Source organism: Pyxicephalus adspersus, chromosome 8 (genome assembly GCF_032062135.1).
Source record: "Pyxicephalus adspersus chromosome 8, UCB_Pads_2.0, whole genome shotgun sequence".
NCBI classification, from domain to species: Eukaryota; Metazoa; Chordata; class Amphibia; order Anura; family Pyxicephalidae; genus Pyxicephalus; species Pyxicephalus adspersus.
Window position 1 is genome coordinate 33,032,375 of NC_092865.1, and position 16,556 is coordinate 33,048,930.

At 35.4% G+C, this 16,556-nt stretch overlaps 1 protein-coding gene across 1 annotated transcript; it reads left to right on the forward strand.

Moving 5' to 3' along the window:
• The first annotated feature begins 1,615 nt into the window (after window positions 1–1,615).
• LOC140336682 (dimethylaniline monooxygenase [N-oxide-forming] 2-like) lies at window positions 1,616–12,238 on the forward strand. The gene is made up of 9 exons (XM_072419952.1): window positions 1,616–1,751; window positions 3,086–3,225; window positions 3,312–3,500; window positions 4,716–4,878; window positions 5,836–5,978; window positions 8,420–8,616; window positions 9,584–9,939; window positions 10,042–10,114; window positions 11,401–12,238. The coding sequence occupies exons 2-9, from the start codon at window positions 3,094–3,096 to the stop codon at window positions 11,744–11,746; spliced, it is 1,599 nt and encodes a 532-aa protein (XP_072276053.1). The 5' UTR covers window positions 1,616–1,751; window positions 3,086–3,093; the 3' UTR covers window positions 11,747–12,238.
• The last annotated feature ends 4,318 nt before the right edge of the window (window positions 12,239–16,556 follow it).

A 16,556-nucleotide genomic window follows, 5' to 3' on the forward strand; every position in this document is an offset into this window, starting at 1 on the left:
CTGATGATATCGCTGCATACAGCTTAGAAAAGTGTTAGAACTTTTTTGCCTAGTTCATATTAGTTACAGTGTATTCATGTCCCCTGAGACTCAATTTAAACCACACTGAGGTAAATAAAGGACAACAGTAATCAAGGGGGTAAAAGCATGCACACATTGACAGCTAGTGATTTTTCTTTGCAATGATCATTCATTGAAACTTTGTGACACATTAAAAATTTACAATATTTAAGCATCTGCTACAGTTAGGCTTAGTCTACACCGACGTTTTCCCCAGCGTTAAACCTGAGGCTTTAAAAGCCCATGTTTGAAATTCCCATGCATTCCAATAGGCTATTCTACACCAGGATGTTTCCTTGAGGCGCTTTTTTAAGCGTTATCTATAACCTTGCTTGCTACATTTCCAAATTAAAACGAGGGGTTAACACTGGAAAACGACCGTAAACACGGGTACACGCTTTCATTGATTTTAATGAAGCGTTTCCCGCATTTATAAGCACTTGAATTGTAAACGCATTTAAAACGTTGTAAAAACACGGGAAAATGCGACATAGATGTTTTCCAACATTTAAAACGCTAATAAAAGTGCATAAAAATGCATTAAAACGCATATAAATGCAGTAGAAATGTTCACATGCGTTTTTAAAAACATCCGTGTAGACCCAGCTTTAAATAGACCTTACAAAATAGCAATTTAGAATAGACCTTCTAAAAAGAAAAAATATGTATACCTAATAAACCTTTTAAATGTTTTATCCTCATTTAACCTCAGTAATCCCAATTACTTTTTCATCTATTTCTTTCCCTAACTATATAATTTGTTTTTCATTCCTATACTTCATTATTTGTATTATTTAAATTCTTATAAGTTTTGTTGTAACTTGTTACATAAATGATAATAATATGTGCAAAAATCAAAAGCAAAAAGAAAAAAATACATTTGTTTAATCTTCTAATAACGTTGCTGTGATTTATTTTTTCTCTAATTTTAAATGTGACAAATATAAAATACATTAATTCATAAATAAAATGTAAAAATTTGATAAACAATACAGGCATTTCTTGGTAATTATAATAATGCCAACATTATTGCCAAAACAACTGATATCCACAGCAGGAAATGTGTTCACATCCATCCATAAGGAGTATAATGTATGAGAACATACATATAAATGAAAACTAAAATGGTTACACATTGAAAAAATGTTTTGAATAATCATCGTTTAATTGAACTTTATTAGTATATTTGATAATAAAATATTGTAAGCAGAAAAGATGTTGCATGCTGTGTTTATGATTTATTTATTGATTTAGTTTTTTTATTGTGTCTGCATATGGAAAAAAGGGGATATAATAATTTTCTTCTGTTATTGAAGTATAAGATATACCGTGCACCTTTCATTATATTTTTTTAAAATCAAGGTTTAATTTTAACATTATTGAAAAGATGCAGCTGGGTGGAAATGTTATAGTTGGGGAAACATATTCATTTTTTATTGCTGCTGCTTGATGATTGGCTGTTTGATGTCAGCTTTTTTAGAGGTGGGGAATTCTAGGTAAACCAAGTTAATGTAAACTGTATAAACTTGCATAACTGGATTTCACAATCTTATTGGCAAGCACTGTACAAACTCCAAATCTTCATCACTGGCTCATTTTCAGTTGATTTTAAATACTCTGCTTATTGAATGGGTCTGACAACATACAATGCAAATGAAAACAGAAGTTAGCAAGCTCATTTCTTACTAACTGTAAGTATTTGGACCATAAAGTTTATTTTTATGCTTGTAAAGTAACCCTCTAATTCCATTCATACAGGTACACTAATTTTTTAGTTTTTTTTTAGGTTTTCTGTATACCTTTTAGGTAAATAATAGTAAATAATATTTATATGCACATTAATGTTAGAAAAGTAACATTTTCTCCAAAATCTAAAATGAGATTTGGTATTTTTTTATTATAAATTGTATCTTTGCCTGCATACTGTAAATTTTGGCAGACATATACCTTATGAAAACATTTCTGAAAGGCACATTGACCTTATATGATAATTTTGTCCTCGTATAGAATTTCTCTCTTCATATAATAGATGTTCTTACTGATGTACATTTTTCCTGAAAGGCAAAATAATGAGTTATGATAATATTGTCTTGTGGCAGTGTTTCTCTATTCCTCTACAGACACATTGGGGCTTTTTTTTTTTAAGAAGTATGTTTATTGTTTAGCCATGTCATGTGCACAGGAATTACAGTGAAGTGGGATTCCCTTTCACATGATTGAATATTTAAAGATTTCTTTCAGCTTGAATAAGTTAGGTGAAAGAAATCTAAATAATGTAAGCTATCAAAATCAATACCACTGTATTTGCATTATATGACAACCATAAAGACAAACATGCAGCTAAAAAAGAGCTCAACATGGTATTTTAAGATTTAGGAAATCTGCACTGTGATCAACATGTAGGTTGTTAACGTAAGTCTGCTTATGAAGATGCAAATTGCCTTGCTTTTTTGGCTTCAACAAACCAACTCAAACCCCGAATGTTATAAAGTCAGAATCAGGGACATAGAAACAAGAGAAGGCACTGAATCAGTGTGGCAGACAGACAACTATTACTTGCAGAAAGACAAATCGGCAGTGGCAATATAATAAACCTGTACATTTTTTTAATTTTCTTAGATAAGGCAATACATTACTGACAGAAAAGTATATAGATGTTACCATGGGAATTTATCCCGTGATAAAGTAACTTGTTTATTTTTAGTCATAAATTCAACCTAAATTGGCCAAACAAATAGAGGGAAAAAAGGGAAAATGATAAAATGATTTATATACTTGTTAAATTACTTAAAGGCATGTCTATAAGTAACATAGCAGATACTGCATAAGGTTTATTATGAACATAAAAGCCACATTTCCCCCCAAATATTCTAGCAGTATACAGTAATAGAATACATAGATAACAAATGATTTGGAGAGAAAGTGCATATCTACAGTAGAAAATTTGGCAAATACAAAATGATATCTATAAATATCTATAATTTTATCCTCTAACTTTACTACTAACGATATTTTCATTCTATAGATAGCACAATGGTAAAAAAAGTAGCAGTAATTGGAGCAGGAGTTAGTGGCTTGGCAGCTATCAAAGCATGTTTGGAAGAAGGATTGGAGCCCACATGTTTTGAAAAAAGTTGTGACATTGGAGGTCTTTGGAGGTTTACAGTGAGTTTATTTCCAATATTTAGTTTTACAATATTTGTGTATTGTAAATTTATATAAATGGTATGTTAATTGACTCTCCATTTCAGGATGAAGTGGAGGATAAGAGAGCCAGCATCTACAGTTCATTAGTAACAAATGTGTCCAAAGAAATCATGTGTTTCAGTGACTTTCCAATGCCTGATGACTTTCCCAATTACTTACCTAACCGTAAATACTTTGAATATATCAAGCTATATGCTAAAAATTTTAATTTAACAAAACATATTCAATTCAAGGTAAGAGGTTTATATTTTACACACTATATACAAATCCGTATAATTATAATAATTATGTTGCTTTAGAATACTTTTTTTTTCTTACCACTACTATTTTATATTTTTTGAGCTTGTGAGCCAGGGGTCTAGTTATATAGATTTGTTTGGTGGTCAGCTGTAGACACTCATTTTTACAGTTTATACATGCTTATGGTGAAGTCTTTAAAATTCACTTTATAGCCTTTCCACAGATTTTATACTGACAGATTATAATGGCACATAATTTAAGATTTCTACTTTGTGCTGGACAAAAATAATTTCTGACAACAATGTTCACAGAAAGATTACAAGCAAAGTTGGTTGTCTGGTTGGTTGTCAAAGGAAAGTCTCCAAAAAATATCCCCTGAGGAAGCCAATAGGCGAAAAGCGTTGGAATAACAGACAAAAACAAAGACCCGATGCGATATTGTGCATCGTTTTATGTTCATTGCATTGTATCACCTCACTTGAAGACTTGCTGTTTAGCACAGGTGGACTTTGTCTAATTAGGAGTCCATTTTCATCAATTATTCAATAAATTTGTTCCAAATGTTGCCTCCAAAAAGCTGCTCTTTTTTCTTTCTTTCCATATACATAGATTTTCGATTCTAGGCTTGGCAACTCTATGAAACCTTACCCCCTTGGGTATAACAATATTTATTCCTATACATTATTTTGTATCAAAGGATTACGATATCTTAACATCCATTAGCATCATGGAGAAATAGTACAGCTAGGCAGATATTCAGTATGAACTAGTTAGGACATTAATTGGTCATATAAGGTCTTGTAAGTCGGCGCATTTCGCCTAGCGCCTTCCTCAGGGGTGTATTAGACGCAGTTTATGGTGTCAGGAACTTATAGGGAATATAGTGTGTGGAGGGGTTTAAGTTAATATAGGGAGGGATCCCTCACAGGTAGGTATATATATGTCTTGCTGTGAATAGAGCGTGGACTGCTATATAGATGCTTTTGTCCAGGAATGTGGAGGTAGAAAGTTAGTCAGCACTCTATCATTGGATTTTTTACCTTAACCCTTCTGCTCCAGCTTCTTTTTCTACCTTTTTGTAGTAGATGTTCTTTTTTCCTTTAGAGAAATGGTTACTTCAAAAGCTAATATCAACATTTAGACAATAACAATATATAAACCATTTAAACATAATTATAAAGATCCATATACTTGTGTTCTACACCTAGACAACAGTGTGTCGAATCGAGAAACATCCTGACTTTCCTGTAACTGGTCAGTGGAATGTTACTACAGAAAGTGGTTGTGAAAAAAAGACTGAAACCTTTGATGCAGTTTTAGTTTGCACTGGTCAACATGTGGATGCTCAGATACCATTGGATAGTTTTCCAGGTAATTTTTACAGGGATTCTATAACACACTTTTTTTTTAATATCAGTGATCTTAATAGGCATAATCTGACCAACATGTAGAGTGTTCCATAGCACACTATATAAACCTTTTTCAATTGATGTATGAACTGTTTAGTATCAAACCTAAAAGATACAATATAGTAATAAAGTTATTATTGACTAATTGCTAGTGCTGCATGATTTCATCGCAACTAGAAATACTAATTACAATTTAAAAGAGAATTAATTTGCACTAGTTAACATTTAAAGAACCACATTTTTTTCAATTAAGTTCGTAGTAATTGAAGTATATCTAAATCATTATTTATTTATTTATTTATTTATTTATTTTTGCTGTCTGATTTTTCTTATTCCTTATTTATTTTGTATCTTAAAACACAGCAGGAAGTGAAAGTATCTCCAAAGTGAGTTAAGTAGTTTACAGCAGGACAAGTTTCTCCAGTGATAGCATTCCCCTCTATTCCTGTTCCATTAAAGACTTAAAACTTTGATCTTTCTATATTCTTCGGTTCACTGACAATGGTCCCTGGGACGATGAGAGATAAATACAGACAGCTAACTTTTTGCAGCACACCCACTTTTGCATAAGTATTTTGTTGTAAGGTCCGAAGCAGGATTCCTGTGCTTTTACTATATCCATAACCAAACCACCAGAGATTAATTTTACTACCATAAACAAAAGCAGTGCAAACAAAAGCAAATGTATTCTCTTTGGTGGCTACATATCTCTGTATGAAACAATATAAAAAGGTGACAAAAAGCATAGCTCATTGCATGAAACTGTTAATTAAATCTCAAGTTGATTGAATGGATAATTGCATAGAAAACACATAGGGAAAATGAGCCATAATTTTAGGCCAAAGTGGCATAGTAAAACATGCAAAAAATGTACAATTTGTAACCCAAATCTTCTGATATTTTCTTTGTTTCCATAAAGGTATTAAAAATTTCAAGGGAAAAGTCCTACATTCTCGAGAGTACAAAAAACCAGTTGGTTATGATGATAAAAGAGTTTTAGTTGTTGGAATGGGTAACTCCGGAGTTGACATTTCAACAGAACTGTGTACAATTGCCTCACAGGTATACATTTATTATATGTTATTATTAATATTATTATTATTATTAATAATATTAAACATGATTTATATAGCACCAACATATTACACAGTGCACTACATTAAATAGGAGTTGCAAATGACATTAGGAGAGGAGAGGACCCTCTTCCGAAGAGCTTACAATCTATTTTCTGTGAATGAGAATTAAACATACTATTCTGATTTATTCATAATGCTAGTTTGCTGTATGCTGTTCTAAAAATGTGATTACAGAGCATTCAGAGTTCTACTGCATAACAATATCAAATCCATTGTAAATCATGTGACATTCAATGTTAATGGCCATAGCAGAGCAACATCTTTCATCTAATATTTTTATATTTGGCAGACACATAAACTGTAATGTGCCTTGGATAAACAGGTAGCATTTGTTTAGACCATGTGACTACTAATAGTTTTCCTCTTTCCAGGTCTTTTCTCTGGATTTATATGGAATGGCTTATTTAGCATTCCAAAAACCTGGATATATCTATTTTTATCCTATTTGGTTACCTATAGTTTTTTTTTTACAGTTGTAGGTAAATGTTCTCAATCTGAATAAACATTTGTTAATTGTTAATGAAAGTTTAATGCAGGACAATGAACCATGCTGGAATTTTTGGCAAAGAAGTAAGTTTCAGGTTTCTTTAAACAGAACACAGCGATTATTGAAAAAAATGAGAGAGATAATAAACTTCCCTAATGATGGCACAGACGAAAAAATAACCTTAGCTTCTAACACCTCACCCCCCTCCAAGACCAAAAAATTAGCTTCACCCACACTTTAAAACTTTGGGCCTGATTTATTAAAGTGCTTAAAAACTGGAGAAGATAAACTATTGGGCCAGAATGTTTGTTATACAACTAACCTGAAATGAATGTGGCCCAAGATTGAAAACATTTGGCAACTAATAGTAAATAAATTTCAAGAAAGGGTATGAAGTGTTTATGCTATGTCTACAAGGACTGTTTCAGCATTCCAATGTGCCAGTCCACTCCCGGAGCGTTTGTAGGCAGCACATATTTGAGCGTTAAAGAGAATGCTGTGTTTTAAATGTTTTAACTGCTTGTAAACATTTATAAATGCATCCATTGAAAAACATAACATTTGCAAGTGTTTACAAGCATTTATACATCCTTTCATTGAAAACAAATGGAACAGTTTACAGGCATTTTTACTCATATAGAACACAACAAACTGCCATAAAAGCTTTTAAAATGGAATTTTTAAGCATTGTTAGGCTTTGCTTTAAAATGCCTTTAAAAGATGTATAAAATCCCATAAATGCATTCAAAGGTGATTTTGGCATTTATAAGCCATATAATTGTAGCCTAATCAGGGTTTACTTTTAGGTTAAATGTTCTCAAGTTACACGGTTATGTATTATACATGAAAAACAATAACAATATGAAGCAGTTGGCCAAGTGAAAGTACAGGTAGTCCCCGTGTTACATACGAGAGGGACTATAGGTTTGTTCTTAAGTTGAATTTATATGTAAGTCAGAACAGGTACAATATATTAGTAAATGCAATTAAGACAGATGTTTCTCTCAACATATAATTGTCTTGGTCATTAAAGAGTTACAAGAGGCTGCACACAAGCAGGGAAGCCCCATTTGTATATAGATGTTGTCGGTATGTGAGACTACCTGTATAGAATAAAAAGTCAATGCTTTAGCCTGTAAAATTACAGGTGGCAATTGAGCAGTTGTGGAACAAGCAAAGGTCTTAGCTGGGGTGAAAATTAGCAGTAGACTAGACTTGGGTAAATATGCTGCAGGTTACAGGCAGGCAAATTCCTCAGCATAAGCTCAGCCAAAATAAAACCTAATAGAAAAATAGAATAAACCCCATAGAAAATGCCACATTGAAATACTATAAAGAAGTATAGTCTGGGTGCATTGAACTGATTTTAACATGTGACCACAGGGGCATGTTTGCAGGTAGTATTTCTATTGTCTATACAAAGGCTATTGGTGGTTGGGGAAGGGAGGGGGACACCCAAAGAACATAAGCGCACCTACAAGAAAGACAATCTGAAAAGCACCAGCTCACTATTTTTTTTTTATTTAAAATTTAAGAACTGGTAAACTAATTAACCTGTTCATGTTATGTTTTAATAAAGTCCTATGTATTTATTTACATTTTCTCTAATCTGATTTGGCATTGGCTGGTCTGCTAAAGTTTTGTTAAATTGCTTCCCAAGTATGGGGGAAAAAAGGAAGAATCAACTCTTGATTATTATTATTATTAAACAGGATTTATATAGCGCCAACATATTACGCAGCGCTGTACATTAAATAGATTGTTTACATCTGAGAAAATCTGAGAAAAAAATAGGATCTCAGCTTTAGCTTCTTCTATTTAATTGTACCTGTTAATAAATATTTGTATTTTCAAATAATCTAATTGTCAAATGTTTTAAGGTTTACCTTACAACTAGAGAAGGAGTATGGGTGTTACCTCGTCTTGGAAAAGATGGATACCCTTATGATCTTTTTTTTCTACGTCGAATCAACAGTTGGATTGAAAACATAGTACCACCAGCAGTGTACAGATGGATGTTGAAACATTACTTAAACAGTCGATTCAATCATGAACTATACAATATACAACCTGAGGGGTAAAGTAACAGTAGCTTACATTTTTGTACAATAATCATAAAATAATGTTGTTTACGTGTTTATAGACTTGTCAAGAGAACATTTAGAAAATCCCTCAAACCAGTGCTATATGTGAAGTCACACTGCCGCATTAAATTTTCTTTCTCAAAGGCATTTTTACGCTTTCTGATCTAAAAGGATATATTTTCCCCTGACCATTATTTGCTGTTTGTCACTTTATCACTGAAAAAAATCAGAAATAATTCTATTGGTGTTTTTTTTGCTGTTGTGCTTATTTCCATTGTGCTGTATTAATTATGATTTTAGACTGTGTGAATTGAATGTGTGTAAATGTTTCTCACACAGCTCAGCCCCTTAATGGAACTGCTCACCTTACAGTGTACAATATGTGAGAGAACTAAGTGAGTGGTGACTAAGGACTGGCTTCTTGTTAACCTCAATAAAATAAGACTCGCCTATCCACATTCCAGCACTGGGTGCCACCATCTTCTTTATCTTATTCCTCCTATGGATGATCTTCAGCAATCATGATTTTCTGTGCAGAGATGACATTACTCCTAGACAGGCAAATGGGCATTCATTCATCCCAGCACACGCAAGGAAAGCTGAGATTGCCGGGTTTCCCAGGCAACCAAAGCTGAGCAGCACATGCGCAACTCTGCTTTGTTGCCAGAAACCCGGAGTGATAGGCAGCCAAGATGCATTATTGCAGAAGGTACATCTACTGTCCCTTTCTGCAAAAATGACCTGTCTGATCATGCAAACCTAAAAGTGGATCTTTAGTTCCCCTTTAATTACAGCATTTTTTAGGATAAATTATGAGGTCTGTAGATTAGCCCATTTCTGTACATTATGATCCATCAAATGTTTATTCATGCAGACTTGTATCATTCATTATAGATGACATTTACTAGAGAATTAGATTTATTTCTATAATAATGAAATATTTTGTATATTTGTTCACAGAATTAAATGGAAGGAGCCTTTGGTAAATGATGAGATTGCAAGTCGTGTTCTGTCAGGCTCAATTATCCTCAAGTCAGGAGTGACAAAATTTACTGAAACAGATGCACATTTTTCAGATGGTTCTATAGTCCATGACCTTGATGTTGTCATTCTGTGCACTGGATTTGGTTACAGTTTCCCTTTTTTGGACGATTCAATTTTTAAGAGAGATGAAAACAGGGGAAATTTATATAAAAAGATCATTCCTTTGGGTATTGAAAAACCAACGATTGCATTCATTGCATTTCTCCTTCCGATTGGACCAATCATGGTAGTTGCAGAACTTCAGTGCAGATGGGCCACCAGAGTATTTAAAGGTAAGATCAAGAAAGAATAAACAAAGATAAGTTAAAAAAAACTTGTGCCATATCTTAGCTCAAAAGAAAATTTCATTAAAATGATATTGAATTGTGTTTTAGGCTTGCATAAACTTCCAAATGTAATGGGAATGAAGGAAGAAATGCTTAAGGATGAAAAACTACGAAAAAGATGGTAAGAAGCATGGAGCATTATAAACCTAAAAATGATTTTTCATACATTAGTAATAAGAATTGTTGGAAGAGTTGTTTTGCCAGGGGATAACACTGATTTCTGTTTTGGTGTAGCATCAGCAACAGTGAATTAGTAAAGCATTAAAACACAAATTCTGTTTTGCTTGCACATGATTAAATGGCTAACATAAGAAAATTCACCTCATTCCAAGAGCTACATGAATTATTCCTTGTAGAGTGATAATTCAATTTGCTAAATGAAGAGTCTAAACTAAATCCCACAGTGTACCCTCATGAAGCACCAGTAGTAAGTACAATAGAAAAGTGTGTTGTTTGTGCAGTGTTCATATATTTCAGCTAATTATACTCAGATAAACCCCATCCATAATTCTGCATTTTCTGTGCAGAAAAATGTTAGTAGATCCCTCTCTACATCTCCAGTATCTTTGCAACATCCCATACTCTAAATCAAATGATATCTTCTGTAGGCAGTGCAATGCCTTATTTTTCACACACTTCCTATTTTTGTGATGGTTGCACTGCTAATGGGGACAGCTATGATAACCAGAACAAACCAGTGCAGACAACAACAGCAACTTTTTCTAGTTTCAAATCAAAATATAAAGTTGGGAGAAGCTGAGCCCTAAAGATTCCCTGCTGTGGTAAAGATTTACGTGCTGGCTGGAGATAAAAAGATATAATGCAATATTATATTCTTCCAGCTCCTAGTGCTTCACTTGTCTTATTGAAAGCTCCAGAGCTGTGTTTTTTTATTTTATAATTAGTGTTTTAGATGTCTTTTTGCCTATCACATGGCACACAGTGTCCTTTTACTCTTCACTTTTTCTTGGTTCTGGACAGTTACAAAATGCAATAAATTATTTTTGAGCTTTTTTGATTATTGTATGGGTGCCATGGTAATGCTCACTCAAGGGGCAGGTCCCAGGTGCCCTGCACTCACTGATTGAACCTGGAAGACTGAGGATGTCTAGTGGCCAAAATAAACACAGAGGACAGTGCTGTAGAAGAGGTCAATAATACAGTCAGTGTTAGTTTACTTATTCCTAAATATTCTGATGAAGTGTTTAAACAATGTAGCGCTAAGGCTTATCTGTATATTCTACATTTCATTTCCCATGTTCCGTTACTAAAATCGTGATAATCAGATGCTTTGAATATGGGCAACTAAGCAGGTTTACAATGGGAAAATAGCATATTTAGCAAAAAATAGCTGCTGTATTTTTTCCAAGAAACAGTGTTATAAATAACCTCTTTTTATCTATTAAGGTTTGCAACATCTGAAAATAATTTTCGACGAATAAATTACATTACATACATGGAAGATATGGCTTCAGAGATAGGTGTAAAGCCAAACATATTGAAGCTTTTCCTCACAGATCCAGTTTTAGCCTTTAAACTTGTCTTTGGAACCTTCAACTCGTACCATTTCCGACTAAATGGTCCAGCAAAGTGGGATGGAGCTCGAGAAGCCATACTTACCCAGTGGGACCGCATTGAAAAACCACTAAGAACTCGAGTGCCAAAGAAGAATTCTAAATCGCCACTGTCTTTATTCATTTTATTGTTTTTCTTCTTTGCCATTTTATTTGTAGCTGTTTGGATGAAAAACTGAAATCCTTTACCACTGTCATATCTACAAGAAACTCATGTGCTATAAAGGTTTAAAATTAATTTTATAGTATAAAGAAGCATATTTACAGATTCTATTCTTAACCAAATTAGGATTAGCTAAAAAAAATATTTTAAAATGTGTTCAAAATTAAGCCCTGTGTGGCACTATGATGCCACAGGCAAATGATGTAGGTGATAGAGCCAGAATTACCTTTCCAAGCAATTACTGTGCTGTTTTGACACAAAGAAATACCAAGAGGCTAGTAGTGTGAGTGATGTGAGTAGAGAAAACCCCTGAGATCATACTGCAAGAGCATACCTAACCTTTAGCTGCCTACATCATTGTCATGTCTACGATTTGCAGGACTGAAATAACAATATGTTACTATTTTGTTTTTGTCATAGGAGTATGCCATATCAAATATTTCATGGATTGGCATATAAAATTGTATTGCTTTTAACCAATAAACCTATATTAACAAAAATTAAACTATTGTATGTTTGTGTATTTAGTATTTTTTAACATTCTTTGTGCCTATATTGCTTGTCTTCTGTATTCAAAGTGTACCATTTTAAAATTAACTGATTTCATTACAACTCTTTTTTGAACTATTAGTTATATTCTCCTACTTACACAGCTAGTCAAATAGTTACATAGGTTTATAACTGAAATCAAAGGATCATCTTTACATTCAGGCAATTAGAGCATGGAATTGTACAAGCCCAATGTCCCCTCATCCCCAAAATGCATAATATAAACAACACAGTCTGTCAGAGGCTGAGAAGAATAGATTAGAATTTCCTATCAGGATCAAAGATTTTCATGCAGCATTTAGCAATCATGCAGTCATGGAAGGCATGTAAGAAACCTCCTTTTCAGTTAAAACTATCACTTTCTCCCCATTTTTACTGCTAATATTGGGGAAGCCCTCATTTGCCCCTGGCATAGGAGACTGGATATTTTGCAAATTCCATGAGGAGGGAGTGCTGAGAGTTGTTTGCTTTACGTATATAACAAATATCCAATAATAAACAAATGATAAATAAATAAATACATTTACACTTTTGATACGCAAGCATACATTACCATAACATAACACTCCATTATTATTATTACTTAACCTGGGAGACCCCACCAAAGAGGATCCCCCCTGCCAAAATCCACCACTTTACCAATGCACTGGATCCTTGCCTTTCAAGACCCCAACCCCTAAAATTAGCCACACTTTCAAATTATAATTATAACTATAAAAGGGATGGGTGGGCAGAAAATATTTTTTCTTCCAAAAGAGGGCCTCCCACTTCCGTCCAGCCCCTTTAACTCATCCTATTCCTAATCCCCTCCTATCTCACGCTCCACACTAGCACAGCCCCCTCTAGCCTTATTACATTTTATTAACCCTTAACACCCCTGGGCTTGGCCTCCCACCCCTGTCATGTAGGACCAGTGCCTAATTTTTTACGGCTACGGGCCTCTCTTGTTGAAGGTAGCTCGGACATTCTAGCCCATCCTTCACCAACACGATCAGAACCTCCGCCTTCCCCCGACCCCCACCTGCTTACCAACCACTCCCCCACCATTAAATACCCAGACACCAATCTTTGACGTGAATTGGCTGGTAAGCAGCTGTTTATTAATAATAATAATACCTAACCATAACAACAATATCTGTAATGTTATCAAAATCTATACTCCCCGCTATACACCCAAACAACCAGGCTGCAGGTCTCAGAAGGCAAAATCAGCACCCAACAGGACTCTAATTCTTCCAACATCTGGACCTTGGCCCCTAGCCGCCCAGCAACGCCTCAGGAGCCATAATTATCTGTTCAATATAAAGGGGGAGACCCCACCAAAGAAGTTCCTTCCCTGCCAAACTCCACCACTTTACCCATGCATTGGATCCTTGCCTTCCAAGACCCCAACCGCTACAGCGCTCAGGTGTGAAACCTCACAAACTGGTGTGAAACCTCGCAACTCCACCACCTTACTTGAAATAGAAAAAACTACAGGCCTGTGTGCCCCACCGCAGCTGAACCCTCCTACCTGAACCAAGTTACCAACCTCTATCTTTTACACAGTCAGCTATCTACCCACCTGCTGACCGCCATCCCCCCCGACAAATCTGTCTCTGAACTCCTATTAAAATTAAATCGCTCCAAAGGTAATCTAGGTAATCAAAGGTAATCAAAGGTAAATGTCCCCACACACAACCCCTTCAATCCCCACACACAAACCCTTCCCATCGTTCCACTTCTGTCAAGCCCCTTTTTACTCATCCTATTCCTAATTCCCTCCTACCCCACACTCCACATTAGCACAGCCCCCTCTAGCCTTACTACATTTTATTAACCCTTAACACCCCTGGGCTAGGCCTCCCACCCCTGTCATGTAGGCCCTGTGCCTAAATTTGTATGGCTAAGGGCCTCTCTTTCTCTTTTTATAAACTAGTCTTTTTGGATCCCTGTAATTCCTTCCTTTCCATTGCTCACTTTCCCCCAGACTTGAACAGTAACCATCCTAAAATGATTTTTTAGGCTAGTTTGTGGTGGCCAGGGCTCCAACCAGCACTCATTGTCATTTCTATATTCAGAAATTAACTATGTCTCAGGGAGGTATTCCCCTTCCTACTTCTAAGCCTGGAAGGGAGAACTGAGAAACCGAGATACTTACCGTGATCCATAAGTCTTCTATTATTAGCACATTTCAAGAAATTGGGTATAAAACGATGTCCCATTGGTATAGGACCCCGGAGAAACTTCATAGTTTTTCCCCCTCCGTATCCAACTTATGCTGACAGTGCAGACATGAGAGTAGTATGTTACACGTATTGTGGTCATGCCCACTGTAACCAATCAGACGATCAGCTGTGGCTCACTCTGTTCAACAAAGGTGCCTCCACTTTCAGCTTCTCCCCAGCAACTCCAGTCAGACCACCCTAAAAGAGAATAAACAGAAGAAAGCCAGCAGACCACTCCAAAATTCTAACATTCTTATATACTTTAAATTAAATTTCAATAGATAGACGGAAAAGAAATACGGTAAGGTAGGAATGACATTTCCATGGGGCCAGTTCTTTATTTTTCATGGCCCTTACATTCTTTAAAATGTGTTCAGCAGTGAAAGTTTATATAACCTTTCAGTGATAGGCCTTTTTTTTGGAGGCCATAGATCCTAGGCCGGGGAACTTCCGTCAAAAATTCAGTCAAAATACATTCCAATGTTAATGGTACTATACCTTGAAACCTGTCATTCATTTGAATATTAAAATCTCTGCTTTTCAATGAAGGGTCTAAACCGGTAAATATCAGTTTGCTGGGTTTAGTAATAGTAGTAGAAAGAGGCTAAATCTTAACTTTAGTTGAAATTCAACCTCCATGTTCAACCTGGGACTAAGATCCAAGACAAAAGTGTTGTACAGGTTGACAATAAAAAATCTATCCATCGATAATCCGGTTCCTTCAGTTTTTCCGCATCAATTTCAGAGCGCATTTTCAATACAGGGACTGTGGTACAGTGTTTGGCCACTTATGATTTGATAGGGCTGTTTTCCAGAAACAGCTGTTATGTCTTGCTTGCTACACTAAATACACGTTGAGACGTCCCTGCTGCCTGCTCCCTGGAACTGTGCCAGATGTCCGCTGGTGCTGCGAGAGAGGGGCTGGCCTGTGTGTTGAGGTGAGTATATCCTTCAAAAATCCAGAATGTTAACCTGTATGTGTGTTGTTATCTGTGACAATTAGAGTTTAGTTTAAGCAGACCAAGTTTACTCATTTACACCATCCTAGAATTATTCCAGGGTTCATACTTGAACATTCCTAGGTCTCTTCACAGTAATAAATTAACCTCTGGCTTCAAAAGGACAATAGTCTCAACAAGACAAAATTACAATTTGGATTAGCCATAACCAAACAACTTGGATACTCAGCCACAAATTAGGGTGTACAAGGAAAATACAATCCCATAATGCCATTGTGCAGTCTGGTAATACAGGATGTTTGCACCACCCAGACCCTATAAAAAAACAGCAATAAAAACACAATTTCAGGGTGATTGCATGTACTAGAATTGAATTGTGAATTAAAGATAATCAGCCAGTTTCCAGGGAGACATAGGAATAGGTCTCTTCTACTTCCTCAAATGAGCAGGACTATCCAAGAGGGAAAGAACAGGATGAACCTAATTTATTAAAGTTCTCCAAGACTCGAGAAGCAAATCTGGAGTGGGTCCAGTCCAGTGTTTGAAATATTTGCAATCAATAGCAATTGATTTTTACAAAATCTTTTCCAGCTTTGTTGGATCACCCAGGTTCTCTCATGATAGTCTATCTTCTCCAGTCTTGGAGAACCTTATTAATTCAGGCCCAATATGTCAGTGTGTATGGTCAGTTCTCTTTAAGCTGTGTTGAAGAGGGATTCAAAGGCTTGATAAGATAGGGAGGTGTCACCTCCCAATGATTCTACCAGGAAACAAATGGGCAATTGTTATAAGACTGAAGTTACAATACTGCTATTGTTACAATGTAATTTGCACTTCCCCACCTTTGCACACAACCAGTACCACCCCATTCTTTAACCTTGGAGGGGCACTAAGATCAGCCAATGCACTAGATGAGACTATTTAGCTCAGCTGCAGTGTGAACTTCAGGAAGGTCACACATCTGGCTGTGTGGTCTTGCTGTAAAGTACGGTACCTTTTCCTTTGGCACTCAAAAGTCTTGTAATAGTGTGTTTAGGTCCTTAAGTCTGAATTGTGTAATATAATATGATCACACCCAGGTCCTCCTCCAGGACAAAGTTCAAATGAGATA

What these genes read in the sequence shown, in the direction of transcription:
- LOC140336682 (XM_072419952.1), top strand. Translation starts at nt 3,094, where the DNA reads ATGGTAAAAAAAGTAGCAGTAATTGGAGCAGGAGTTAGTGGCTTGGCA. An exon ending in GAGGTCTTTGGAGGTTTACA is followed by an intron (nt 3,226 to 3,311) that starts GTGAGTTTATTT and finishes TCTCCATTTCAG; the next exon opens with GATGAAGTGGAGGATAAGAG. An exon ending in GAAAAACTACGAAAAAGATG is followed by an intron (nt 10,115 to 11,400) that starts GTAAGAAGCATG and finishes TTATCTATTAAG; the next exon opens with GTTTGCAACATCTGAAAATA.